Genomic DNA, 27,480 nt, shown 5'->3' with positions numbered 1-27,480 from the left:
TAAATCTACCAATAAGTACCACTTCTAAACTTTTTCATTTATTACAGAGAAGCATAGTATTTAATCACACGGACTCTGAGGTCAGGCTGCCTGGGTCTGTTATTGTAGCTTCATCATGTGCTAACTTCAGGACCTTAGAAAAGTACACCTGATTTTCCTGTGCCTTTTATCTCACATATAAAATAGGGACAAAAAGGACACCTACTTCATAGACTAGTTCTGAAGATTAAGCATAAATATTTAGAACAGTCCCTTGCACATAAGCATTCCATAAATATTAGCTATTATTGTTTCTCAAAAATTAGATTTCATCAGTAAGTACAGACAACGGCCATTTTTTTCAATCTTTTATTTCACTTCAATACACAGGTAAAGCCTTAACTATGAAATGTATAGCATAAATTAAATAGATCTAATCCTGTGCTTCCAGAGAATAGTTTTTTAAAAAGACACAAAATTATCTGACACTTAATAATGAATGTCCAGGAAGGAAACAATGACCATACTTAAAGTCTACATTTTACATATGTATTGTCCTTTTAAAGTATTCCTACTCCAAATTTCCTCAATAAAAAAAGGATCATATTTCTAAATGCACACATTTTACCCACAGGACACTTTGGAAGATCTACAAAGATCTCTTCTATTCAGTGAGCTACTCAAAAGAGTTTTCCTGCCACAAAATAACTAGCTGATAGATGAAGCAATTTCACTCGTTGTTCTATTTCCTGGGTGCCTAGCAATCTCAAAAGCAAAACAAACAAATGAACTGATACTAGAGGAGGAACAGGATGCAGTAAGCAAATATGAAAAATAAAAAAGGGTTATCCTGATGGCTATTATCAGCTCTAGGTGGATCAGCAACAAATGCTCAAGGGGCACATGGGTTGCTTAGTGGTTGAGCATCTGCCTTTGGCTCAAGTCCTGATCCCGGGTCCTGGGATTGAGTCCAGGACTCTTCCTCTGCCTATCTCATGAATAAATAAATAAACTCTTTTTAAAAAGGAGAGAGAGAGAGAAACTAAGGCTTGGAATTCTGTAAGGCAGCTGAAGTGCTGCCAGGTATGCAGCATACCCTGCACTAGCAGAAGCAAAAGAAACTTTTTTGGGGCAATTAATCCCCAATTTAGGCCCCTAGGATCCCCACAGATTGTGATAAAAAATAAACTGGCAATCAGAGAGTAGCAAATGTGTAAGAAAACAAGCCTCAGTGAAGGAGAGACATAAAACATATCCCCAAAGATTTCTGATAATTGGAATTTTTTTATATTGGAATTTTCAAATGGAGATTAAAAAACTGTATCAAAAGAAAATTAACAAGCAAAGAACAAGAAACTATCAAACAAGCACCAGCAATTCCATTCCTAGGAATATATCCAAAAGAAATGAAAACATGTGAAAAAAAAAATGAAAACATGTGCACAAAGAAAACTGTACACAAATATTTACAGCATCATTACTTATGACTCATTAATAGGCAAAAAGTGGAAAAATAAGTCACATGTCCATCAGTAAATGAAAGAAAAACAAATTGTGGCATATACATACAACGGGATATTATTCAGCCACAAAAAAGGAAGTACTGATATATGCTTCAACTTAGATAAACCTCAAAAACAAAATGCTAAGAATCCAGACACAAAAGGTCATGTACTATATGATTCCTTCTTTATGATATACTCAGAATAGGCAAATCAAGAGACAGAAAGCAGATTAGTGGTGACCAGGTGATTGGGAATTGGAGGGATGAGGAGTGATTATAGAACGGACAACAGTTTGTTTTTCTGGATTGATGACAAAGTGTTAAAATTAGAGGTGGTGGATACTATCACTATGAATATACTAAATGCTACTGAATTGTTTATTAAGGTTAATTGTATGTTGTGTAAATTTCACCTCAATTAAAAGAATCACAATTTAAAAATGGCTCATACTTGATGAAACAATAAATGCTGTAAAGCTGAAATTGCACATAGCAATATGTACCAACAACTCCTCAGGGGACACATAAATGTATAAATGCAGAAATATTCAATGACTTTCTTTCATAATGGCAAAAACTGGAAAGAAACCAAGTGTCTTTTGACGTAAAAATGGATAAACTATGGTATATTCCCTTAACAGATTGTCATACAGCAATGGAAATAAGTTACAGATATAGTAATATGGATAAATCTTAAAAGGCAAAATCTATATTCATAGAGCTCAAGAAAAAGGACAAGTAATACACTGTTTAGGGATATGCATATTTATTAAAAATAATTTTTTTAGGGATACCTGGCTGGCTCAGTTGGTAGAACATTCGACTCCTGATCTCAGGGTTGTAAGTCTGAGCCTCACATGGGTGTAGAGATTACTTAAAAATAATAAATCTTGGGGATCCCTCTGTGGCTCAGCGGTTTAGTGCCTGCCATTGGCTCAGGGTGTGATCCTGGGGTCCCGGGACTGAGTCCCACATCGGGCTCCCTGCATGGAGCCTGCTTCTCTGCCTGTGTCGCTGCCTTTCTCTCTGTCTCTCAAGAATGAATGAATGAATCAATCAATCAATCAATCAATCAATCTTTTAAGGGCAGCCCTGGTGGCTCAGCAGTTTAGTGCCGCCTTCAGCCCAGGGCCTGATCCTGGAAACCTGGGATCAAGTCCCACGTCGGGCTCCCTGCATGGAGCCTGCTTCTCCCTCTGCCTGTGTCTCTGCCTCTCTCTCTCTCTGGAATAAATAAACTATTTAATAATAATAATAATAATAATAAATCCTTAAGAAAACTTAAGCAAGGAAATAATAAATTCAAAATTCGCGTAGTGATTATCTGTAAGGGAAAGATAACGAATGCTATATGGAGGAAAATACATAGGTGCAATGATATTGTTAATGTGCTAATTTCTAAGCTGTGTGGTAGTTCATGCATGAGTAATTCTATTATTCTGGTTTATATATTACATATATTAAATATAAGAATATGTTGTATATGATATGTTTTATATAATAATGTAATATGAGATTATAAAAAGTGCTTTGTAAATTATAAAAATGGACAAAAAATACAGCAAAATCTTACTCTAATCCAACAATGACCATATTATAGCCTTAATACTTGGACTTTTTTGTTTTTCAGGGTTCCAAATATTTTATTATAGGAAAAGAAGAATGACATCTTTTTTAGCTTTATTTATTTTAAATATTTATTAAGCATCTATTTGTGTCAGTCCTGATCTAAACACAGGGAAATAAAAACAATCCCTATCCTCATGGAGCTCACATTAAACTAAATATATTAACATTATATATAATGTAAAATATAATAGAAGACAGAAATAGGATGTAAAATAGAAATTTTCTATGAAGAAAACTGAATCAGGACTTGATGAGAGGGCTGCCGAAACATTAGACAGATGGCCAGAAAAGACTTCGCAGAGAGGGTAATGTCTAAGTAAATCCTAAAGTGAATCACAGGGAATACTGAAAGAAGGGAGGGAGCTCAAGCTGACAGAAGGAAACTGTAATGGTCTTAAAGCAGCCATGTTCCTGGAGTGTTCAAGAACCACAAGGAGAGTAATGTCACTCAAAAAAACTGCATGAAAGAATTAGAAGAGATGAGGCCATCAAAGTAGAAGAGTTTTGGAGATGGGGCCACACAGGCCTTGTAGGCTCTTAAGGTGCTACAGAAAATCACTAGGAGCTTGGAGCAGGCATCTGACAAGGTCTGTCTCGTGTTTTCACAAAACTACTCTGGCTGTATGCTTTTATAGAAGAAAAAAAAAAGGGAAGAGAGGAGAGCAGTGGACATCACTCTCCAGCCTTCTCTTCCTGCTCTGTGCCCCACAGAGGGAAACCTGCAAGGAATATATTAACCACTAATTGGCTTCTTTGGCTCTGGCTTGCACTGGGTTCATCTAATGAGACACTCACGGGGGAGACTGGGAGGAGAGTAAGATTTATCTCTTTATTATCCTCTTCTGCTGATTCAATATTTGGATTTTTTTTTTTACAAATTTATTTATTTATTCATGAGAGAGAGAGAGAGAGAGAGAGAGAGAGAGGCAGAGAACAGGCAGAGACAGAAGCAGGCTCCATGCAGGGAGCCTGATGCGGAACTTGATCCCAGGTCTCCGGGATCACGCCCTGGGCTGAAGGTGGCGCTAAACCACTGAGCCACCCAGGCTTCCCTCAATACTTGGATTTTAAAGTTAAACTAGTGGAAAGTTTTCTTGGCTTTTTGAGGAAAGTAAACTTTCTGAGCATACATCGAAAAGCACTCAAAGATAAGTCAAATAAGTTTCTCTCCATGAAATACTTAGCAGGTACCCAAACCCCACTGAGATCTAGTAATTTCAAATAGTAAAGCAAAACAATTTAAGCTAGTTTGTTAGCATTTATTATACTGGTAAAAAAACATAGAAGATACATTGATATAAAAATAGCTATTTACATTAAAATTTTAAAAACCCACAAAACTGAGAATCTAATGCAAGAAAGTGAGATAAAGTCAAAATGGAATGAAACCAAATGAAATGTGCCAAAAAGCCATCCCTAAAATAACTTTAAATACACCAAGAGTATACACAGTAAAGATAAAAATCTTACAAGAGTATGTTTCTATTTTATAATCATGAATTTAAGTAAAACAGATTTTTATTTGTCTTTAGGAAAAATAATGTCTTTGACAGTAAAACTTTTCAGTGGTGTATGTGGGAAGACAAGTGTTAAACTAATAATCCACCACCACCAGCAGCCTAAGAGGTAAAAATAGATGAATGGGCAGTTCCTGCAGATATGAACAACTGCCTACACTCAATTTAAGTTAATTTAGATCTGAGTGCTAAAACAATTAAGTCTAACTAAATAAAGGATTCTTCCAAAGGTTCATAAAAGCCTATTAACTGCACTTGGGTAGAGGAAAACACCAGAGCAAACTATGAAGTTATTTTCTAAACCAGAGAAATAAGAAAAAATATCAAATAAAATATGACAACTACAACTAAAACTTATTTACATATTAAACTTGTTCTCCAAGCCAGAGGTGGGGTTGGGAAGGTAGGGTGGGGATATAAAGCTCTATAATTTTCAAATGAAGCTTGAAGATAAGTGGGAAGAAAAAACAAACATGCTGGGTAAATTTTACTTCACTTGAAAAATGTTTACTTATATAACTGCCATTTTTAGAAAATTTATCCACCAAGGGTGCCTAGGTAGCATAGCTGGTTAAGCATCCAACTCTTGGTTTTGGCTTAGGTTGTGATCTCAGGGTCATGAGATGGGGCTCCGAGATTGGTGCAGAGTCTGCTTGAGACTTTCTCTCCCTCTGCCCCTTCCCTGCCAAATTAAAAAAAAAAAAAAAATCTTTCTAAAAATCTGAAATTTAAAAAAGAAAAAAAATATTTATCCAGAAAAGAAATGAACCAAAAATTTCTAAGTACCCAAAAAGATAATACTGTCTTACCAGGAAAACCAGCCTTCACAGCATATCTAAATAATCTAAATACATAGCAAGTTATTATTTGGTGACTTTTTTTTTTTTTAAGATTTTATTTATTTATTCATGAGAGACACACAGAATGAGGCTGAGACATAGGCAGAGGGAGAAGGCTCCATGCAGGGAGCCTGATGCGGGACTCGATCCCAGGACCCCAGGATCACAATCTGAGCCAAAGACAGATGCTCAACCACTGAGCCACCTACGTGTCCTTATTTGGTGACTTTTGATACTAAAATTCAGACAGTGATTTCTTTTTATAATATTATTTAAAAATTAACCGAAAGAATTTACATCTATAAGAACAAATTCTTCTAAGAACCATTTTATGTGATCTTCCACAAAAAAACTTCTAACTAGGGCTCCTTGCTGGCTCAGTCAGTAAAGCATAAGACTCTTGTTCTCAGGGTTGTAAGTTCAAGCCCCATTCTGGGTGCAGAGATTACTTAAAATAAAATCTTTCTTTAAAAAAACATTAAAAAAAAAAAAAACAACTAACATTCTCAGGGGAAAAAAAGATAATCTAAAAATCTTTTAAAAAAAATAAAAAAATAAAAATAAAAATAAAAAATATCTTTTAACAGTAGAAAATTATTAGAATACAAAAGCAATCTCCCTCATCCCCCCAGTTCTTACCAAACAATTGCAGGTGCTAGAAATTCTATTTTAGCGCTAAACTCTAATTTTTATTTCTAGCTTGTAGTTAAAGTTACAGAGGTGGAACCAAAGAACAATAAAAGTATAGTTCCCAACAAACATGCTTATGAACTGAATTTGATTTTGATTGCTTACGACTCATCATTTGATTCAAAGTTTCTAGATTTTCTCATGTGAAACCAATAATGCATTAGGAAGAATAGGAAACATCAACGGATATCTGTGTTTTAGTCGTGACTCCGCATCATACTAGTTGGTGTGATATTGGGCTTACTATTTAAATCATCAGAACCTCATTTTCCTTATATGCAAAACACAGGTTAGGCCTTACAAAGCTATGATGATTGGGGTGCCTGGGTGGCTCAGTGGTTGAGCATCAGCCTTTGGCTCAGGTCGTGATTCTGGGGTCCTGGGACTGCGTTCCACATCAGGCTCTCTGTTAGGGAGCCTGCTTCTCCCTCTAACTATGTCTCTGCCTCTCTCTGTGTGTCGCTCATGAATAAATAAATAAAATCTTAGGGAAAAAAAAAGTTATGATGGTTAAATGAGTGTATATGTAAACACATCAACATAGTGGTTGGCACATGGCAAGCATCCAAAAAAATGGCAGCTATTTGGCAACTCCAATCTTAAAATCCATTGTGACTTTCCAACTGAAAATCTCTCTTTACTTCAAATTATCAGGTTAAATTCTATCAATTATTTTCCTATCTGAGTAAAAAATTGGTGACATACAAATGTTCACTTTTGTGGGCGATAAAGTCATAAACATGAATATGCAGCTAAGATTTTACTCTGAAACAGAAGACTGATATGCTTTGTTAATTATTAAACATTCTGTATTAGTAATAATTTCAACTTGTAGGGGATAAAAAAAAAACCTGGGAAGCTATAAATAGTGAGTTAAAAGCAATTTAACAATAAAATTTAACTTGTATATTATCTTTCAGAATTATAATGTATAAAAACTTTGACTATTTAGAGTTCCTGTGAATGGTAGTCAATGAAAATGAACTTGTCAACTCTGAAGCAGTATAGTATAACCATTTCAGAAATTTCTCTCCACCTCCATTAACCTCAAAGAACCAATCTAAAAAATACCACCGGGACCATCTTGAAGGTCTGCTATTAAAAAAAGGTATTAAGTTGGGATGCCTGGGTGGCTCAGGAGTTGAGCATCTGCCTTCAGCTCAGGACGTGATCCCATGGTCCCGGGATCGAGTCCCACATCAGGCTCCCTGCGTGGAGCCTGCTTCTCCCTCTGCGTATGTCTCTGCCTGCTTCTCTCTGTGTCTCTCTCATGAATAAATAAATAAAAATAAAATCTTAAAAAGAAATTAAAAAGGTATTAAGTTAAAAGTAGAAAGTCTTCCAAAGCAGAAACAGAAAAATAACAGCACTTGACAAGTGCAAAATGTTTCATAATATAATTTCTAAGTACACAAAAAGAACTTTGTCAGACTAATCAAGGAAACCATTAATCTGCTGTCTTGAGGCCTCTAAAATCTACATTTCAAAGTGAAAATACACTTAGCACATTAGTAAGTAATGGAATTATCTAAAAGGAATCCACTAAGAAGTTTTAAGCATACTAGCTACCTAGGCACTAATTCAGGTGCCAAACTTCTTTCAATTACAGTTCATATTTGTTATTCCCTTTAGCAAAAACCAATCAGAAATTGTAAGATATATTGGCATACATATAATGATTGATTTTGTCATTATTGTAACACCAAGACACCTTCGTAAATGTAGCCTACAGAAATGGCAAAGGAATGGCAAATGGACTTCAGCCTGTATTGGCAGTCTGGTACAGTATTAAGCAGGATTACAAAGTACTAAGAAGGAAAAAATTTAAAAATTAAAATAAATTTTAAAAAAACAACAAAGTGGGATCCCTAGGTGGCGCAGCGGTTTGGCGCCTGCCTTCGGCCTAGGGTGCGATCCTGGAGACCCGGGATCGAATCCCACATCGGGCTCCCGGTGCATGGAGCCTGCTTCTCCCTCTGCCTGTGTCTCTGCCTCTCTCTCTCTCTCTCTCTCTGTGACTATCATAAATAAATAAAAATTAAAAAAAAAAAAACAAAAAACAACAAAGTACTAAGAAGGATTTCAAGCCAAATTTAAACTAAACCAGATACTGCTACAGGCAAACTGTGTCTGCCACTGGCACTGGAAGGGTGTGGCATCAGAAGTAATATTAACTGTCATCATTAGCCTACAAAATAAATACTTTATAAATCAATTCATTACACAGTTAACGGTGATTCAATTTTCATGGGCTAGCTTTTCAACCTATAGAAAAATGTTTTATTCACATAAACAATGCACTAAAAGTTTTTTAAAAATTAATGTCTCTTTTTAAAATGGAAATAATTTCTTTAAGGTGGAAAAGAATAGCAATAGTTACATACAGCATTCTATGGTGGCTACTGTAAGAATCATTAAAGAGCCTATAGAAAAAGTAATTACTTACTTTCTGAACATGTAGTTTCACCATTGGTAACAACTTCAGACTCTAACTGCAGCCCATCAAGACAGACAGACAAGTCTCCTATTGTCTCTGTTGGCTCTTTGTCACCTACAAGCTGTAAAGTCACAACTACTTCCTCAACTGTAAGAGAATATAATTCCAGAACAAAATGGTCACTTTTAAGTCATCTTAACTGTTAAAAATAATGTCGGAAAACTTAACATTTTTGTGTTTATAAATTGTTTTTAGTATACTTCACTGAGGTTTCAGGCCTTTTGACACAAAACGTTTAAAAATAGATCAAAATTTGCTAATGCTTAATATCTGTAATGTAAAATACTAAATAGCTCAACCATCTCATTTGTTATATTCATCCCATCCTTGCATAAAATAAGCCAGCAGGATTATTTAGCAATATATGCCTGAATTTTATTGCATAAAAACATATAACTTAAGAATGAATCATATCTTGGGGTGCCTGAGTTGTTCAGTCGGTTAAGTGTCCAACTCTTGATCTCAGCTCAGGTCTTAAGCTCAGGGTCATGATGGTTTCCACAGTGGTGTGGAACCTACTTTAAAAAAAAAAAAAAAAGAAAAAAAAGAAAGAAAGAAAGGATTATATCTCTTAAATGAGATTTAAGAAATATGTTTTAAAAAAATTAAGAAATATGTTTGAGAGAGTCAACAGGTGGGAAAATACCTGTTTTAAAATCATGATTATACTAATCAAAACAAGCATGTATCAAGTTTTTCTATATTTTATATATACACACAAATAAAACCACAGCCTTTTAAAATTAGGAAATTTTAAAAATAAGCATTTGAGAAGAAAATCTGCCAAAATATTAACCACATTTGTCTCTGAAATGAGATTAATTTTCCCTTCACCTCTGCTCTATATTTTTTAGTTTTCCAAAATTAAGTATATAGTATTCTAATAAGTATCTATTTATTAAATTTATTTAAAATATTGGGTCAAAAATGAATTTGCTAAACCAAGATTACTCAGAATGCTTTAAATAAATAGTTCAAGATTTTTCTCGTTAATATTATAACCAAATAAACTCAAAAACAAATAGTGAACAGTCATTCTGCATCTTTTACACATGAATTTCATACAGAAAAACAAACAGCCTAGCGCAATTTCTTTACTTTTACATACATACGTTTCATGTTGTTTGACTTTAAGGTTTCAAAGATATCTAATGCAGCAGTTCCCAACAAAACATCAGATTTCAGTGTCTGGTGACTCCACACACGAAAATGTAATTTACTCACAGGGGTGACGATACTAAAAGTGAAGAAAGGTAAAAAAAATACGTATTATTTTCATTAAAATACCACAATGGAATCTTAAGTAAATTACAATTAAATTTTAATGACTAAAATCTTTTAACTGTAGCCCTTACAGTTTACTCTACAACCAATATTGCCCATTTTCTATAATCTTATGGAAAATACCTAAATGCAGGATGCCTGGGTGGCTCAGTGGTTGAGTTCTGCCTTCAGCTCAGGGAGTGATCCTGGAATCCCAGGATCCAGTCCCAATATCGGGCTTCCTGCATGGAGCCTACTTCTCCTCCCTCTGCCTATGTCTCTGCCTCTCTCTGTGTGTGTCTCTTGTGAATAAATAAATAAAATCTTAAAAAAAAAAATCTAAATGCTACACAATCGCATGGTCATTTTCATTTGTATTTGAACTACAAGGGCAACTTCATGCATGTATCATCAATAAGAGTAGAACTGCTAATCGTGCTACAAACTGTTAGAAATCTAGTTTTACTTTAGTAATATAAAAAAGTTAATTTATAAATTAAATCCTTACTTTAGGTCAGGTAGTATGGTGAGCCTAAGGTTATATGATTTCATTTTCACAGCAACCCTAAGAAATGGAAATTACCACTCCCATCCTCAGATACAGAAACTGCTATTCAAAGAAGTTAAGGAAATGGCCCAGCATCGCAATCAGCTATATGATTTGAGGATTGTATTAGATACCCTAAGTTTCACACTGCTAGCAGTAAAGCGTCCGCAATAATTGTCAAATACAGACTCACTCAGACCTTGCCAAATGCCAATAAAGAATACTATCTAAAAGCGCCTGGGTGGCTCAGTGGTTTGGCGCCACCTTCAGCCCAGGGCCTGATCCTGGAGACCCAGGATCGAGTCCCACATGGGGCTCCCTGCATGGAGCCTGCTTCTCTCTACTTCTGTCTCTGCCTCTCTGTGTCTGTCATGTATAAATAAAATCTAAAAACAAATAAAAAAATAAAAAAATAAAAGCACCTGGGTGACTCAGTTGTTTAAGTGTTCCCATTCTTGATTTCATCAGCTCAGGTCATGATCTCAGGGTTATGACACTGAGCCACATGTTAGGCTCCACACTCGTGTCAAGATTCTCTTTCTCCCTCTCTCTCTTGCCCCTCTCTCCCCCAATTTTCTCTCCCTCTCTAAAACAAAAAAACAAAAACCAAACAACAACAAAAAACTATCTGTAATGATAATTTCCAAAGCAAATTTTGGGAAATTTGAATTTGCAATAAACTGTATACAAAGTATTTCAGAGACATCAATTAGAAAAATAGGAATACTATATTTTCTGTCATAGTACCACTCAATGCTATAAAGAAAAATTCTAGAAAAACTTGAATTTCTCTATATCTCGTTCTAAAAGGTGATCAAATTTGGGGAATAAACTCTTTCTCAGAAGTCTACCTATGCCTATTCCTCTCATCATCACATTTCTACCATCATTTTAAGTTTAAACAAACTAAAAAAATTTTATCTTAACACTGCCTCTTCTTCCGAGGGGTGGGGAAGGACAAGGTATTCTTTCTCTTTAAAATTCTGAGATGTTGGGATCCCTGGGTGGCGCAGCGGTTTGGCGCCTGCCTTTGGCCCAGGGCGTGATCCTGGAGACCCGGGATCGAATCCCACGTCAGGCTCCCGGTGCATGGAGCCTGCTTCTCCCTCTGCCTATGTCTCTGCCCCTCTCTCTCTCTCTCTCTCTCTCTCTCTCTCTATGTGACTATCATAAATAAATAAAATAAAAAAGATTTAAAAAAAAAAATTCTGAGATGTTGGGATCCCTGGGTGGCGCAGCGGTTTAGCGCCTGCCTTTGGCCCAGGGCGCGATCCTGGAGACCAGGGATAGAATCCCACGTCGGGCTCCTGGTGCATGGAGCCTGCTTCTCCCTCTGCCTATGTCTCTGCCTCTCTCTCTCTCTCTCTGTGACTATCATAAATAAATTTTTAAAAAAATTTAAAAAAAATTCTGAGATGTTATGTTCAGGAGAACATACTGTACATATCAAGAAAACATTTCTTTTTCTATTACTCATTTGAGAAATCATAATGGGGACAGAATAAAAGAAATTATTACTTTTACTTTGAGAGAGGATAAAGCATACTGTCAAAGATAATCTTTTCTGAATTATTTCAATTCTAGAGAAAATGTCTGCAATGGAAGTCATGTTAAAATTGCAGACCAATCTGTTGCAACTTAAAAATTCAGAACTTGGGACGGCTGGGTGGCTCAGCAGTTGAGCATCTGCCTTCAGTTCAGGGCGTGATCCCAGATCCAGGGATCGAGTCCTGCATCAGGCTCCCATAAGGAGCCTGCTTCTCCCTCTGTCTGTCTGTTTCTCTCTCTCATGTCTCTCGTGAATAAATAAATAAAATCTTTTTTAAAAATTCAAAACTTGAGCTATGTATTCCCCCAAACATCTGGGCTCAACAACAGCACTATCATAAGAGACGACAAAGAGAGTTTCTTTTTTCTTGACTTTTAAATCACTAAGGAATTAGGGACACCAGGCTGGCTCAGGGTTGAGCATCTGCCTTTGACTCAAGGTGTGATCCCAGAGTCCCGGATCGAGTACCACATTGGGCTACCCAGAGGGAGCCTGCTTCTCCCTGTGCCTATGTCTTTGCATCTCTCATGAATGGATGAATAAAAATCTTTCAATTTATCTTTCTTTCTTTCTCTTTGTTTCTTTATAAATAGCTAAGGAGTTCATATCATTATCAGCTTAAGAGCCTCAAAGTATACATCTAGTGAACACAGCTAGCAGCTGGGAGAAACTAGATGAATATTCAGTCAATACTCAGTATTAATACTCAGTCAATTCTGCTGAACATCTCTAGTCATTATGGAGGTCATGAACTTTTATAGACTTCATTTGCTTTTCAAAAAAAATTTTATTCATATAATTTGAAATTTAGATACAATCTCTAACAGATCACAAAAAATACTGTAAGAAACTTTGTTGAAATAAATACAGATGAAAAACATTAGAATGATACTTATTTTTACTCATTTGCTCAAAATCATCATCAAATACATCAAGATACCCTAGAAATCCAAAATTCATGTTAAAGAACAATTTAGGTATATCCAGATTATTTTGTCATTCATTAGGAATAAGTAACTATACACATATGCATGTACTGTGTGAAAAGAATATAGTTTCAAATATCTCATCTCATTTATAAATAAAACTTTTCTTTAGTCACTGGTTTATTTCTCTAAGGAAAAAAAATGCAAGAATTCCAAATGTTAGGTAATAAAAATAATCCCTGTGTATTTTATATGGTAACAACCAGTTATATTTTGAACTACATTTTAATATAGTTGGTCCCTTCATTAAATATGTTATATTGTTTTGAAATCCACCTGTTGGGACGCCTGGGAGGCTCGGCAGTTGAGCGTCTGCCTTCAGTTCAGGGCGTGATCCTGGGATCCTAGGATCAAGTCCCACACGGGGCTCTCTGCATGAAGCCTGCTTCTCCCTCTATGTCTCTGCTTCTCTATCTCTCCGTGTCTCTCATGAATAAATAAAAAAAAAATCTTAAAAAGAAAATGAAATCCACTTGTTGATAAATCATGTTTTCTTCCATTTTAGTAAAAATGTTAAAATTAATCTATAATTCTCTTCAGTGAGTGTTCAGTATGAATATGTGGGGCTTTGTCAGTAAGTGTTAAAAACTGAGCTATTTGCTACTTCTATGAATTCATTCTACAGATAAAAACACCAACATACTGACACAGGCATGTGGATGTATACTGCAATAATGTATAATAACAGAACGTTAGAAACCAAGTGATCAGGGAACTAGTAAAATAAATGATAACTCATTCTTATTAAGGAATATTATGCAACTACATGAGGTATGTTAGATCTATATATATGCAGAGATAACCATGCTATGTACAGTATAAAAACAGAGTTATAGAATAAAGTGTCTGTTTTTTAAAAGGAATAAAAGCCTTTGTGTAGGTTCTATGTGGGCATTGGAATTAAAAACACAAAAACAAAACTATTTTTAAAAATTAAACTAAAAAAATTAAGTGAGGGCAGCACAGGGGGTGCTCAGCGGTTTGGCGCTGCCTTCAGCCCGGGGCGTGATCATGGAGACCGGGATCAATTCCTGCGTCGGGCTCCCTGGATGGAGCCTGCTTCTCCCTCTGCCTGTGTCTCTGCCTCTCTCTCTGTGTCTCTCATGAATGGATGAATGAATGAATGAATGAATGAATAAAATCTTTTTAAAAAATAAATGAATAAAGTGAGCTACTCATAGCTCTGTACTTAAATGCTAATTTAAGGAAATAGCTGCTAAGACTCTTTCTAGGCCCATGACAATGGGCTCTCCAGATACTGTTCAGTAGCAATAATGATACCATCATCAACTAAACTAGAGAAGATAAAGGAGAGACTGGAAAAACAAGTATCAGGATCTCTGGGTGGCTCAGCGGTTTGGTGCCTGCCTTTGGCCCAGGGCGCGATCCTGGAGTCCAGGGATCGAGTCCCACATCAGGCTCCCAGCATGGAGCCTGCTTCTCCCTCTGCCTGTGTCTCTGCCTGTGTGTGTGTGTGTGTGTGTGTGTGTCTATCATAAATAAATAAATCTTCACAAAAAAAAAGAAAAAGAAAAACAAGTATTTAAAGAGAAACAAAAAGGGGACTAAAGAAAGGAGTCCTAGAATAGGGGTAGGAAAAAAAAAACACATGAAAGAGGAGGAGGAGCAAAGAAAACAAGTGAAAAATTTTCAAAGCTTCATTTCTATTCACCTACTAAACTAAATATACTATAGAAAATATATTCAAACCTACACTGTAAGGGGTTGCTTCCATTTGGGACTGTTCGTATTGTTGCATTTTTCTGTCTTCTTTGACTGTCCATCTACTGTGACTTCCACATAAGGGCTTGGTCCAAACCAATTCTTTTTATTTTCTTTAAGTTTTGCTGAAATGACTAGGCAAAAGAAAAGGTAAAAATATTTAAATATTCAAGATGTTCATCCTTCAAATCAATTTAATTTCATAAAGGTTACACAGAACAGTATTACTTTCACTTAGAGGGGCAGTTTTCCTTTAAAAATATTTACTAATTTTATTCACTCATGACCTTTCTATTTCCTCCCATCCTAGTAAATAAACACAGTAATTCCTCCGTATCATCCACCCAAATTACTATTAATAGACCCCCAACATCAGTATCAAATAGTCTCAGAACTCTAATGTCAATCATAAAGCACATCAACAAGTATCTGAATGCCTACGATGTATCAGATATTGCTCTAAACTGTAAACAGGGCAGCCCGGATGGCTCAGCGGTTTAGCGCCTGCCTTCAGCCCAGGGCCTGATCCTGGAGACCGGGGATCGAGTCCCACGTCGGGCTCCGTGCATGGAGCCTGCTTCTCCCTCTGCCTGTGTCTCTGCCTCTCTCTCTCTGTCTCTCATGAATAAATAAATAAAATCTTTAAAAAATAAATTAAAATAAAAAAATAAACTGTAAACAGAGCGATGCCTGGGTGGCTCAGCGGTTAAGCGTTTGCCTTCGGTTCAGGGCACGATCCGGAGTCCCGGTATCAAGCCCTGCATTGGGCTTCCCGCATGGAGCCTGCTTCTCCCTCTGCCTGTGTCTCTGCCTCTCTCTGTGTCTCTCATGAATAAATAAAACCTTTAAAAAAATAAACTGTTGGGAATCCCTGGTGGCTCAGCAGTTAAGCACCTGCCTTTGGCCCAGGGCGTGATCCTGGAGTTCGGGATCAAGTCCCACGTTGGGCTCCCTGCATGGAGCCTGCTTCTCCCTCTGCCTGTGTCTCTACCTCTCTCTCTCTCTCTCTCTCTCTCTCTCATGAATAAATAAAATCTTTTTAAAAGAATAAAACTTAAAAAATAAACTGTAAATAAAATAGTTTACAGTATAGAAAAGACTGGTTCTCAGGGAGATAATATCCTAAAGTCCTTGTGCTGAAAAACAGGCTAATAAGGCAGAATATGATTTGGTAGTAAAAAAGGCCTCTGAGGAAGTACTTTTAAAACCTTTTATTCAAGATTTTATTTATTCATTCATGAGAGATACGGAGAGAGAGACAGAGACACAGGCATAGGGAGAAGCAGGTTCCCCATGGGGAGCCCAATGCGGGACTCAATCCCAGGACCCAGGATCATGCCCTGAGCCAAAGGCAGCTGCTCAACCAATGAACCATCCAGGTGCCCCTGAGGAAGCACTTTTAAGCAAACTTCTAAATAACAAGGAGCAACCAGGAGAAGATTGAAGTGAGAAGAGAGCAATGCAGAGAGAAGCAAAAAAGCTGGCATATCTGAGGAAAATATAGCTGCAACAGGGAAGTACTGTAAATGAGGTGAGATCTCATTTAGCTTTGTAAGCCCAGATAAGCAACTTTGATTTTATTCTAAGCATGCTGGAAAGCCATCAGAGGAAAAGAGTTATAAAGTAGGATTATTTTTAGCACCTCATATATCTCATATTAACAAGAACTTTTTACAAAGTGCATCTTAAGATAACTGACATCTTCACCTGTAAGTTATCTTTGCCAAAAAATAACCTTATGCAAGCCCTTTGGAAGGTGTAACAAGTAGATTCGAATTTAGCAGAGCATCTCATACTTCCCACAAGTGAGAACTCATTGCTCCCCTATAAATGAGATGACCACAGTCATGGAAATATTCTACCACCTGGGTATCTATTCCAGTAGCAAACCACAGAGAATGCCAGTGCCCATCAAGGTTAAGGGGCCCTTAGAGTTGCTAGAGGAGTCTGTATAACAGCTACCCAAGGAGCTCAAATATAGTCCAAAGCACAGACAGTCTAGGCATCCTAGCAGGTCCAGTCCCAGGTAGCAGCCGTGAATCTCTTGACTTCAAAATATCACATATTTCTGTCCTTTGGTACTTATATGCATTTTTTTTTTTGTAGTATGAAGCCAATTACAGGGTTACTACTCCATCAATACATGCATATTCTACAAATTGGAACTTCATCATTATTTTGAAACACTTGGTATAATAAAGTTCAGTCAGATTTGAAATCAATATGCAGTGTCAAAGAGTATCTGTCAATGAAAGAAAAAGAAGAGCTGCAAGAGATATTATTGAAATAGGCAGTAAGGAGCCACCAAGGAATTTTAAGTAAAAGAGTGTTCTTCAACAAATTTACTGAGCGCCTACTACATACATATATCAGGTATTATTTAGGGCACTGAGAATACAGTAATGATCAGATTAATACTAAAAGATCATTCTGAAACTGCTTTGGGAAAAATAATTTGAAAGGGAAACAAAAGTAGGAGTTAAAAAGACTACTGTAGTTATCTACTCAAGAGACGACAGTGGTTTGGACAGGGTAGTGAACATGGATATGGAGAGGATTATTTTCTAAGGAGAACCAACAGGATTAGATTACACGAAGAAGTTGGGGAAAAGAAGCAGCAAGGATAATTCTCAAGTTCCCAGCATGAGTAACTGGATAGAAGATAGTGTCATTTAAAAAGATGAAAAAGATATGGGAAACAAATTTGAGGGGGTGGCATGGGCAAGAAGAAATCAAGAGTATTATACTGAATGTATAAAATTTGAGACATCTAAGCATAAACACTAATAAGTCTTTTTCAGAACAGAAAATATTCAAATGGGGACCAGACATATCTGATTAATACATACCATAAAGTTCTAATATCTTAATACAGAGCAAAATTCAATCACAGGATTGCCATAGAAAAAATATAAAACCCTTATTTTTAATACATTTCTGGTCTGAGGAATCCCTGGGTGGCGCAGCGGTTTGGCGCCTGCCTTTGGCCCAGGGCGCGATCCTGGAGATGTGGGATCAAATCCCACATCAGGCTCCCGGTGCATGGAGCCTGCTTCTCCCTCTGCCTGTGTCTCTGCCTCTCTCTCTCTCTCACTGTGTGCCTATCATGAATAAATAAAAATTAAAAAAAAAAATTTTCTGGTCTGAGAAAAGGTGAAACAACCTGAACAATTATGCAAAGCCCACCAGTGTATTTCAGGGGCTCTAATGACCCTCTGAATACTCACTAAATCTAGAACAAAGCAGTTTAGGCATCACAGGAAGAAAATGATCTGCCCTCAGTGGTATTTTAGGATTCAAAATTTTGAAAGTTATTTGGCCAAATAATCCTACCCAACCCTGTTAGAAACCAATTTAGGAAACTGCAAATAGGAAAATAAAAGGGGTAAAAGAAACTAACACCAACTGTTAGTGTTTGCTCGGTATCTGGCATTTACACATTGTCATCTCAATACTCAAGACAATTCTGTGAGATAGGTATTATCATCTTAATTTTTACACATAAAAAGACAAACTCAACAGAACTTAAAAGTTTGCTGAAGGGTCACTTGTAAAGTCTGAACAAGAGAAATTAAGTGCTCAAATCTGTTTATTTATTTATTCATGAGAGACAGAGAAAGGCAGAGACATAGACAGAGGGAGAAGCAGGCTCCTCGCAGGGAGCCTGATGCAGGACTCGATCCCAAGACCCGGGGATAACATCCGGAGCCAAAGGCAGATGCTCAACCATTCAGCCACCCAGGTGCCCTACCAAATCTCAGTTTAGATTGCATAAAATTTTGGTTATAGCCCTAATATTAGAAAATAGATTGTTTACTACTTCCTGAAATTTAAATTCCTATAGTAAATTAGAAGAATATAAACAGTAAACTGTAAGGCAGGGAATCAAAAAATGTCAGTATTATCTGTTATCTGGGCTATTGCAAAGGTCTCTGATAATTCTTTGTTTTTAACCTCACATCCGCAACCCCTCACAACTTCTAGAATTATCTTCCTAAAACAGATGTGGTGTCAACATTTTTCAAGCACTTCTCTAATGCCTGCAAAATGAAATTTAAACTCTGGGGCATTTTACATTGTTTCAGCCCCCTCCTATACCAAATCCCATCCAGTCCCCTGGTATTCTAACCACCCTTAGCTATTTGCTATCCCTAACAAGGGCTGTGCACTTTCATGTGCTACTCTGGATGATCTACTCACAATGATCCTTCTTCCATTTTACCCAATAAAATCCTACTTCTTGAGAAATAAATGACCCCTTTTCTTTGATCCAATGCTTCTTAAACCTAAGAAGTTAAATTGCTCCTGCCTCTATGTTTTGTTTGTTTTGTTTTTTTTAGATTTTACTTATTTATTCATGAGAGACACAGAGAGAGAGGCAGAGACACAGGCAGAGGGAGAAGCAGGCTTCATGCAGGGAGCCTGACGTGGGACTCGATCCCAGGTCTCTAGGATCACACCCTGGGCTGCAGGCAGCACTAAACCGCTGCGCCACCGGGGCTGCCCTCCTGCCTCTATGTTTCAACTGCATTTTCATATTTACATATGGTTTCTACAGTTTTTTCATCCTTAGTTTTCAGTAAATTTACTGTTTTTTACTTTAACTCACCCTATAATCCCTGTATGACAAGGATAGAGACAGTCTTTATAATTCCTATAGCATTTAGTAATTTAAATGTAAGAGATATTTAACCTATCTGTAGAACCAAATGATTTGTCATGGTACAAAAGTTTCCCTGCTTTATTGTTACATACACATACAGTATCTATTGCATATAGTTTTGCGGTATATATTAATGTTCTCCTGGGGCTTCAGTCAGAAGAATATGCAACTCTTGATGTTGGGGTTGTGAGTTCGAGCTGCACATGAGGTATAGAGATTACTTAAATAAATAAAAAACTTCTTTACAAAATTTAAAATTTATTCATGTTCTTCTGATCCTTTCTGAAGATCAATGCTTTGACCTGACTTTGGTTCTTCATCCTAACTCTCCAGTACAAAAAACTTGGACAATTTATTATTTTTTTTAAGATTTACTTATTTATTTGGGGTGGGAGGCAGAGGGAGAAGGAGAGAGAATCCCCAGCAGACTCTCCACTGAGCATGGAGTCTGACACAGGGCTCGAGATCATGACCTGAGCTGAAACCAAGAGCTGGAGCTTAACCAACTGTGCCACCCAAGAGCCCCAACAATTTAGATCTAAAGAAATTAAAATGAGTCCTTAGTTTATTCCAACCTATTCTGGGAACTGAGAGGCAACAGTGAACAAGGAAAAACAAGTAGGGTGCAGTATGAGCTAATAGGAAATAAAACCAGTTAGGCAAGGGCTAACTTTGTGGTCAGTCATAAAAGGCCACAAGAGGCCTCTATGGCAAAACTATGTGTTAGCTAGACAGAATTTCATATAAACTCTGAAGTTTAAATTTTAAGTAAAAAGGGCCTTCCTAGTACCCAAGCAATCAGAGATTACAAACTTCTAGTAAATTTTGGAAAGTGTAGTGTTATTTGATTCCAATTAATAATAAAATCAAGATGGTTTTTCCAATTCAAATGATCAGTTCTAAGTAAAGTTTGAGGCTAAGAAAGTTCTAGGAAATACCAAAGTTACTTATTTTGCCCACATAGTATAATACAAGCATCAAATAAAAAAAAAAAAAACAGATGAATTCAGAATAATAGCTGAGGTTATGTGTAAAGCATAACTAAACAGGAAATGGCTAAAGACAGACATTTGTGTCTAAGGTAAGGGACCAAGTCATAGGATTAGAGAAAAGAGTAGATAACCAAAAAAAATCCAACTGTAAAAATCAGTATAATCTGTGATGGACAGGGATGTGAAGGATGAAGGACAAAGAGGTAAAGAAAATTATTCTTTACCTAATTATTCAGAAAATTAATTCTGACTATTTTTTTTTAATATTAAGAAAGTTAGAATGAGGGGTGCCAGGATGTCTCAGTTAAGGTCATGATCCCAGAGTCTTGGGTGGCCCTGAGTCAGACTCCCTGATCAGTAGGGAGTCTGCTTTTCCCTTTCCCTCTGATCCTTCCACCAGCTCATGCTCTCGCCTGCACTCTCTCTCAAATGAATAAAAAATATTTTTTAAAAATTAGAATGATAAAAATAATGTAAAATAACCAAACAACTTTATGAAAGGCTTAAAGCTTAGACTGCTGTTAAGATATTAAATTAGACATGAATAATCCTAGAAGGAGAAAGAAATAAGGAATTAGGGGAAAGCGAATTAATCTATACTTCTACAGTATTTTGGAGTTTTCCAACTCATATACACTGTCTCCCAAAAACCACATAACAAAGATGTTAACATCCTTAGTTCACAGCTAAGGAAACAGGCTCAAAGATATTAGTGACAAGCACAAAGTTATAGAACTATTAAATTATCAGAACCAAGACTAAAATCCAGAGTCATTAACTCTCCTGAAGATGGGAGTCATATAGATTTCTTGACTAAAACTGGGGCTCGGGGATTAGATGTCCTCCCTAAAAGTTTAACTGTAGAAGCTTTAATGGCACACTAGTCAAAGCATTTGAGAGTATTTATTATTTTCTGCTATAATTTTTACATCTATTTTATAAACTACACAGGAAAGCTATTGCCCAATACAGAGACATTCAATAATAATGTTCAATTAAAATGTGAACTGATCATTTAAGCTAACAGAAGTTCCCAAAGCAACTACCTCAATGAATTACCTAGATCCATGTGAGAGTAGCACAAAAGACAATCTTTCTTAGTCAACTCAAATTCAAACAGCTAGGGATGCCTGGGTGGCTCAGCAATTGAGCATCTGTCTTTGGTTCAGGGTGTGATCCCGGGGTTCTGGGATTGAGTCCTGCATCGGGCTCCCTGTGAGGAGCCTGCTTCTCCCTCTGCCTATGTCTCTGCCTCTCTCTCTCTGCCTCTCATGAATAAACAAACAACATCTTTAAAAAAAGATTCAGTTAGATGGTTACTCGGGTTATTTCCATAAATTAGATTAAAGTTATAGGAGGAGTTACTAATGCAAGGTCCCTGGGTGTCTCCGCTAAGCTTCCAACTCTTGATTTCGGCTCAGGTAATGATCTCAGAGTCCTGGGATCAGGCTCTGAGCTCGGCAGAGCATCTGCTTGAGATTATCTCTCTCTCCATCTCCCTTTGCCAGGCTCCCTGTCACTCTCTCATATATATAAATCTTTAAAACAAAAAATGTGTTACTAATGCACCAGTACTACACTTTTTTTTATTCATGTAAATGCTGAAAAGGAAAAGTGACACCAGGGGCGCATGGGTGGCTCAGGTCACGACCCCAGGGGAGTCCTGGCACCAAACTCCAAGCCCCACCCCCTGCTCAGCAGGAAGCCTGCTTCTCCCTTGCTGCTGCTCCCCTTGTTTGCTCTGTCAAATAAATAAAATCTTTTTTTTTTTATTTTAAAAAGGAAAGGTGGTGCAGGCTTTTCTTTGATACTCATATAAAGAATTCAGTGAAATTAAAACATATGTCCAAGGGCAGCCCTGGTGGCGCAGCGGTTTAGCGCTGCCTGCAGCCTGGGGTGTGACCCTGGAGACCTGGGATGGAGTCCCATGTCAGGTTCCCTGCATGGAGCCTGCTTCTCCCTCTGCCTGTGTCTCTGCCTCTCTCTCTCTCTCTCTGTCTATGAATAAATAAATAAAAATATTTAAAAAAAAAACATATGTCCAAGTTCTAAATTAATTTATCCATTTATCAACAAACAGCACTATGAATTTTTTAAATCTGTTTTGTCATAGCTTACAAAAAAAGTGCGGTTTCTCTGAAATAAATTTCTTATTTGCCCTCACTTAAGCAGGTGAGGATGACCAATTAGCCAATATATATATTATAAACAAATATATGTATGTTCACGTGTATGTCAGAAAAGAAGTAAGAGGGATCCCTGGGTGGCGCAGCGGTTTGGCGCCTGCCTTTGGCCCAGGGCGCGATCCTGGAGACCCAGGATCGAATCCCACATCGGGCTTCCGGTGCATGGAGCCTGCTTCTCCCTCTGCCTGTGTCTCTGCCTCTCTCTTTCTCTCTCTGTGACTATCATAAATAAATAAACATTTAAAAAAAATTAAAAAAAAAAAAAAGAAAAGAAAAGAAGTAAGAAAATAAGAGCGCCTGCCTGGTTGGCTCAGTTGGTAAAGCATGTGACTCTTGATGTCAGGGTCATGAGTTCAAGCCCCACATTGGGCATGGAGCCTACCTAAAAACTAATTTGAAAAAAGAAAGAAATTTGGAAGGAGTAAGAAAATAGATAAGAGGGTAAGAAGCCATCTGCTGATTCAGTGCACTACTATCAAGATTCCCATGGTGTTTTTTCTTTTTAAAGATTTTATTTATTTATTCATGAGAGACAGAGAGAGAGGCAGAACATAGGCAGAGCAGAAGCAGACTCCCTGCAGGGAAGCTTAATGCAGGACTCAATCCCAGGACCCCAGGATTATGGCCTGAGAAGGCAGACATTCAACCACTGAACCACCCAGGTGCCCCTCCAATGGTATTTTCGACTGAAGTAGACAAAACACCTAAAATTTATATGGAACTACAAAAAAAAAACTGAATATCCAAAGAAATCCTGAGAAAAAACAAAGCAGGAGGCATTATACTTCCTGATTTCAAGTTATCCTATGAAACTACAGTAATTGGGGCACCTGGATGGCATAATCAGTTACGCAACCTATTCTTGGTTTTGGCTCCAGTCATGATCTCAGGGTCAGGAGATCGAGTCCTACACTGGGCTCTGCACTTAGCACGGAGTCTGCTTAAGTTTCTCTCTCCTTCTGTCCCTCCCTGCCCCCACATGCACACTCTCTCTTTCCAGTAAATAATAAATCTTTAAAAAATAAATAAATAAAACTATAGTAATCAAAACAGTATAGTACTGACATAAAAACTGACAAATAAGGGGATCCCTGGGTGGCGCAGCGGTTTGGCGCCTGCCTTTGGCCCAGGGCGCGATCCTGGAGACCCGGGATCGAATCCCACGTCGGGCTCCTGGTGCATGGAGCCTGCTTCTCCCTCTGCCTGTGTCTCTGCCTCTCTCTCTGTGTGTGTGTGACTATCATAAATAAATAAAAATTTATTTAAAAAAAAAAAACTGACAAATAGACCAATGGAACAGAACTGAGAGCCGAGAAATAAACACAAACATATGAAGTCAACTAATATTTGACAAGAGAACCAAGAATACTCAGTGGGAAAAAAAGCAGTCTATTCAATAAATGGTGCTGAAATAACTGGATTTTAAAAAAAGATAAGAAAAAGACATGGCATGGTGCCTAGGTGGCTCAGTTGGTTAAGCATCAGACTTTTGATCTCAACTCAGGTCTTGATCTCAGGGTCATGAGTTCATGCTCTGCACTGGGCTCCACAGTCGGAGTGGAGCCTACTTTAGCGCCTGCCTTTGGCCCAGGACGTAATCCTGGAGTCCCGGGATCAAGTCCCACATCGAGCTCTCTGCATGGAGCCTGCTTCTCCCTCTGCCTGTGTCTCTGCCTCTCTCTCTCTCTCTCTCTCTCTCTGTGTGTGTGTCTCTCTCATGAATGAATAAAATCTTAAAAAAAAAAAAAAGACACGAAATTAGAGCAAAACCACAGAGTAGGATCTTTAACTTTGTCACTCAATTCTATCAATCTTTCACACCAACTTCCTAAAATACAATACAATTGATTCTCTTTGTTAAAAGCCCTGATTACTTTCCATCTCTGCCAGCCATGATTTTTTTTTTTTTTTTTTTTTTGTAGCCTTGACACACACCTGAAGGAGATCACCCACTCCCATTAAATTCTCATGGCTCCCCACTCTGCAGCAGTAGCTTTTAGGGGCATTGGCAAACACTTGCGCATTTCCCTGCTTCGTGCCTTCTGCTTATATTCTCTCCTAAAAAGATCCTTTCTACTCCCCTACATTTTTTAAAAATAACTTCCTACATTTAAATAGTAGCAATGCTTCAAGCACTATCCCCTTTCACAGCAATTCTGGTCAAATACCGATCTCTCTTTCCTGACCAAAGTTATTCTCTCTTGTTGCCATTATCATATACCATGGCATTTATTTTTTACACTGGAATATTTATGTCCTCTGATTCTAGAAAGATGTTGAGGCAGCTTACCAAAATAACAAAACAAAACAAAAAACTCAAAAAACAATACTATAACTGATCCATTAACATAGAATAAAAAATACAATGTCATTAAAGGGATTTTTGCAAAACATTTAATTCTGAGCTTTTTAGCACCAAAATCAAAGAAGTAAACAATGAATTATGAAGGGCAGTTGATTCTATTTAAATTAGCATATCACTCTTTATAATCTTATGTTCTCCATTTGTTTCATATCTAATGATATATTTGCCAAATATATCATTTTTATCCATTCTTCATGTTTGTTTTTATTAAATTGTTTTTGCCTTATATTTGTGCATTCTCAGAAAATTTAGAACCAAGATTAAAAACTTATAAATGGCAAGAATTACATCTTCTTAAGGTGCCTTCAGGAATTTATTAAATGACTTTCTTACTATGATAATAATGGTAGCAAATATGGTAACACCATGCAAAGAAAAAAGTCTAAAGGAATATAAACCAAAACCTAAAGGAGTAACAATATCTCTGAGGACTAAACTGATAAATAGGACCCCTTACTTTATTATTTTACTGAGTTTTTAAAAATAAAAAACACGTTCATTTACTCATGTAACCTGAAAAGGTAAAGGTTTTTCTTTTTTAAAAGATCGCTCCAATCAAAGGTTTTAACATTAACTTGCCCCAAAGAAAAGTCATAAGACGCTGGCTCAATTTAAATCAGCTACACAGGAAAAAATAAAAAATAAAAAATAAAAAAATAAATCAGCTACACAGGGATCCCTGGGTGGCGCAGCGGTTTAGCGCCTGCCTTTGGCCCAGGGCTCGATCCTGGAGACCCTGGATCGAATCCCACGTCGGGCTCCTGGTGCATGGAGCCTGCTTCTCCCTCTGCCTATGTCTCTGCCTCTCTCTCTCTCTCGCTCTCTCTGTGTGACTATCATAAATAAATTTTAAAAATTTTTTTTAAAAATAATAAATAAATAAATAAATCAGCTACACAGCCTAGCTTCAAGCTGAGGAGCAGGGAAAAACAATCAGAATCTTGCTTAACAAAGAAATATTAAAAAAAAAAAAAGAAATATTAATATCTTTCACTGAGAATTAGACATTGCTAAGGAAAGAAACTATAGTGAGGGAATCTCCAAAAATAAATTCTAAGACGCTGTCACCTTACAAAAGTGTTATTTTTATATAATTCAATCACTTTTAGGTTTTTGAGGAAGATAGTAATAAGGATATGAGGGCCTAATACTTTGTGGCCTAATACTCATAATCCAGATGTAGATATAAGACAAGTGTAATAGGGCAGCCCTGGTGGCGCAGTGGTTTAGCGCCGCCTGCAGCCCAGGGCGTGATCCTGGAGACCCTGGATCGAGTCCCATGTTAGGCTCTCTGCATAGTGCCTGCTTCTCTCTCTGCCTGTGTCTGTGCCCCCCCCCCTCTCTTTTGTCTCTATGAATAAATAAATAAAGTCTTTTTAAAAAGTTTAAAAAAAAAGATAGGTGTAATAAAAGCTAATTACTGGGGCAGCTGGGTGGTTCTTGGTTTAGGCTTGGGTCTTGATCTCAGCATCCTGGGATAAAGCCATGCATTGGGCTCAGGGCTTGCACAGAGTCCATCTGAGATTCTTTTCCCTCTGCCCCTAACCACCCGCTCATGTACTCTTTCTCTAAAATAAATTTAAAAATTTTTAAAGTTAAAATACTATATAGAGAATGGTTCTATAAGAAATAAATGCCATTAAAAGGATAGAGACTGAGGTTTTACTGTGTGATAGACATGCAATGTCTGAAGAAACTCCCGTGATTCACCAAATAGTTCATTAAAAAAAAAAAACCTACAAAAAAAGTAATTAATTAATTAATTAATTAAAAAATACCTACAAAGACACCATATGGAGCCAGACTGTTCAAAATCTTAGCCCAGGCTACAGAAACTCTATACTAGAGCCAAACAGAAGCACTAAAGGTTTTTGAGCAAGAATGTAACATAACGGGCAGCCCGGGTGGCTTAGAGGTTTATTTAGGGTCGCCTTTGGCCCAAGGCAGGATCCTGGAGTCCCAGGATCAAGTCCCACTTCAGGCTCCCTGCATGGAACCTGCTTCTCCCTCTGCCTGTGTCTCTGTCTTTCTTTCTTTCTCTCTCTCTGTCTCATGAATAAATAAATAAAAAATAAAAAAGAATGTAACTTAACAAATGGCATATTAGAACATTAGGAATACTAATGTGAAAGTGATATACCTGATTAATATGGTTAGAGAAAGAAACAAAGACCAAGAAATTAGTGAAGTAATAATAGCAACCAAAGGATTTTTTTTTTTTTGCAACCAAAGGATTTAAATAGATATTTCTCCAAAAAAGACATACAAATGGCCAGTAACACATGAAACAATGTTCAACATCATTACCACCAGAGTAATGAAATCAAACATACAATGACATATCACTTCATATACCCACTAGGATGTCTATAATCAAAAAGACCGATAATAAGCATTGGCAAGGGGATCCCTGGGTGGCGCAGCGGTTTGGCGCCTGCTTTTGGCCCAGGGCGGGATCCTGGAGACCCGGGATCGAATCCCATATCAGGCTCCCGGTGCATGGAGCCTGCTTCTCCCTCTGCCTGTGTCTCTGCCTCTCTCTCTCTGACTAT

At 37.3% G+C, this 27,480-nt stretch overlaps 2 protein-coding genes across 7 annotated transcripts in view; both read right to left on the bottom strand.

Annotated features, from left to right (window-relative positions):
- The window catches only part of ITCH (itchy E3 ubiquitin protein ligase), a 152,787-nt gene that overhangs the window by 74,102 nt on the left and 51,205 nt on the right, over positions 1–27,480 (bottom strand). For 5 of the 6 annotated variants that reach the window (XM_077872794.1, XM_077872797.1, XM_077872795.1 and 2 more), the window contains 3 exons: positions 14,715–14,856; positions 9,768–9,892; positions 8,605–8,742 (listed from right to left, as the gene is read on the bottom strand). In XM_077872794.1, coding sequence (XP_077728920.1) covers positions 8,605–8,742; positions 9,768–9,892; positions 14,715–14,856 — 405 coding nt within the window. The remainder of the gene's footprint in view (positions 1–8,604; positions 8,743–9,767; positions 9,893–14,714; positions 14,857–27,480) is intronic. The other variant, XM_077872798.1, reaches the window with a different exon arrangement.
- Positions 16,099–27,480, bottom strand: part of LOC144298224 (uncharacterized) — a 250,004-nt gene continuing 238,622 nt past the window's right edge. Inside the window, exon 3 of the mRNA XM_077872821.1 lies at positions 16,099–17,823. The gene's annotated coding sequence lies outside the window, so the exon portion shown is untranslated. The remainder of the gene's footprint in view (positions 17,824–27,480) is intronic.

The sequence above is a fragment of the Canis aureus genome, chromosome 26 (genome assembly GCF_053574225.1).
Source record: "Canis aureus isolate CA01 chromosome 26, VMU_Caureus_v.1.0, whole genome shotgun sequence".
NCBI classification, from domain to species: domain Eukaryota; kingdom Metazoa; phylum Chordata; class Mammalia; order Carnivora; family Canidae; genus Canis; species Canis aureus.
This window is presented reverse-complemented; position numbering and strand designations above follow the sequence as displayed.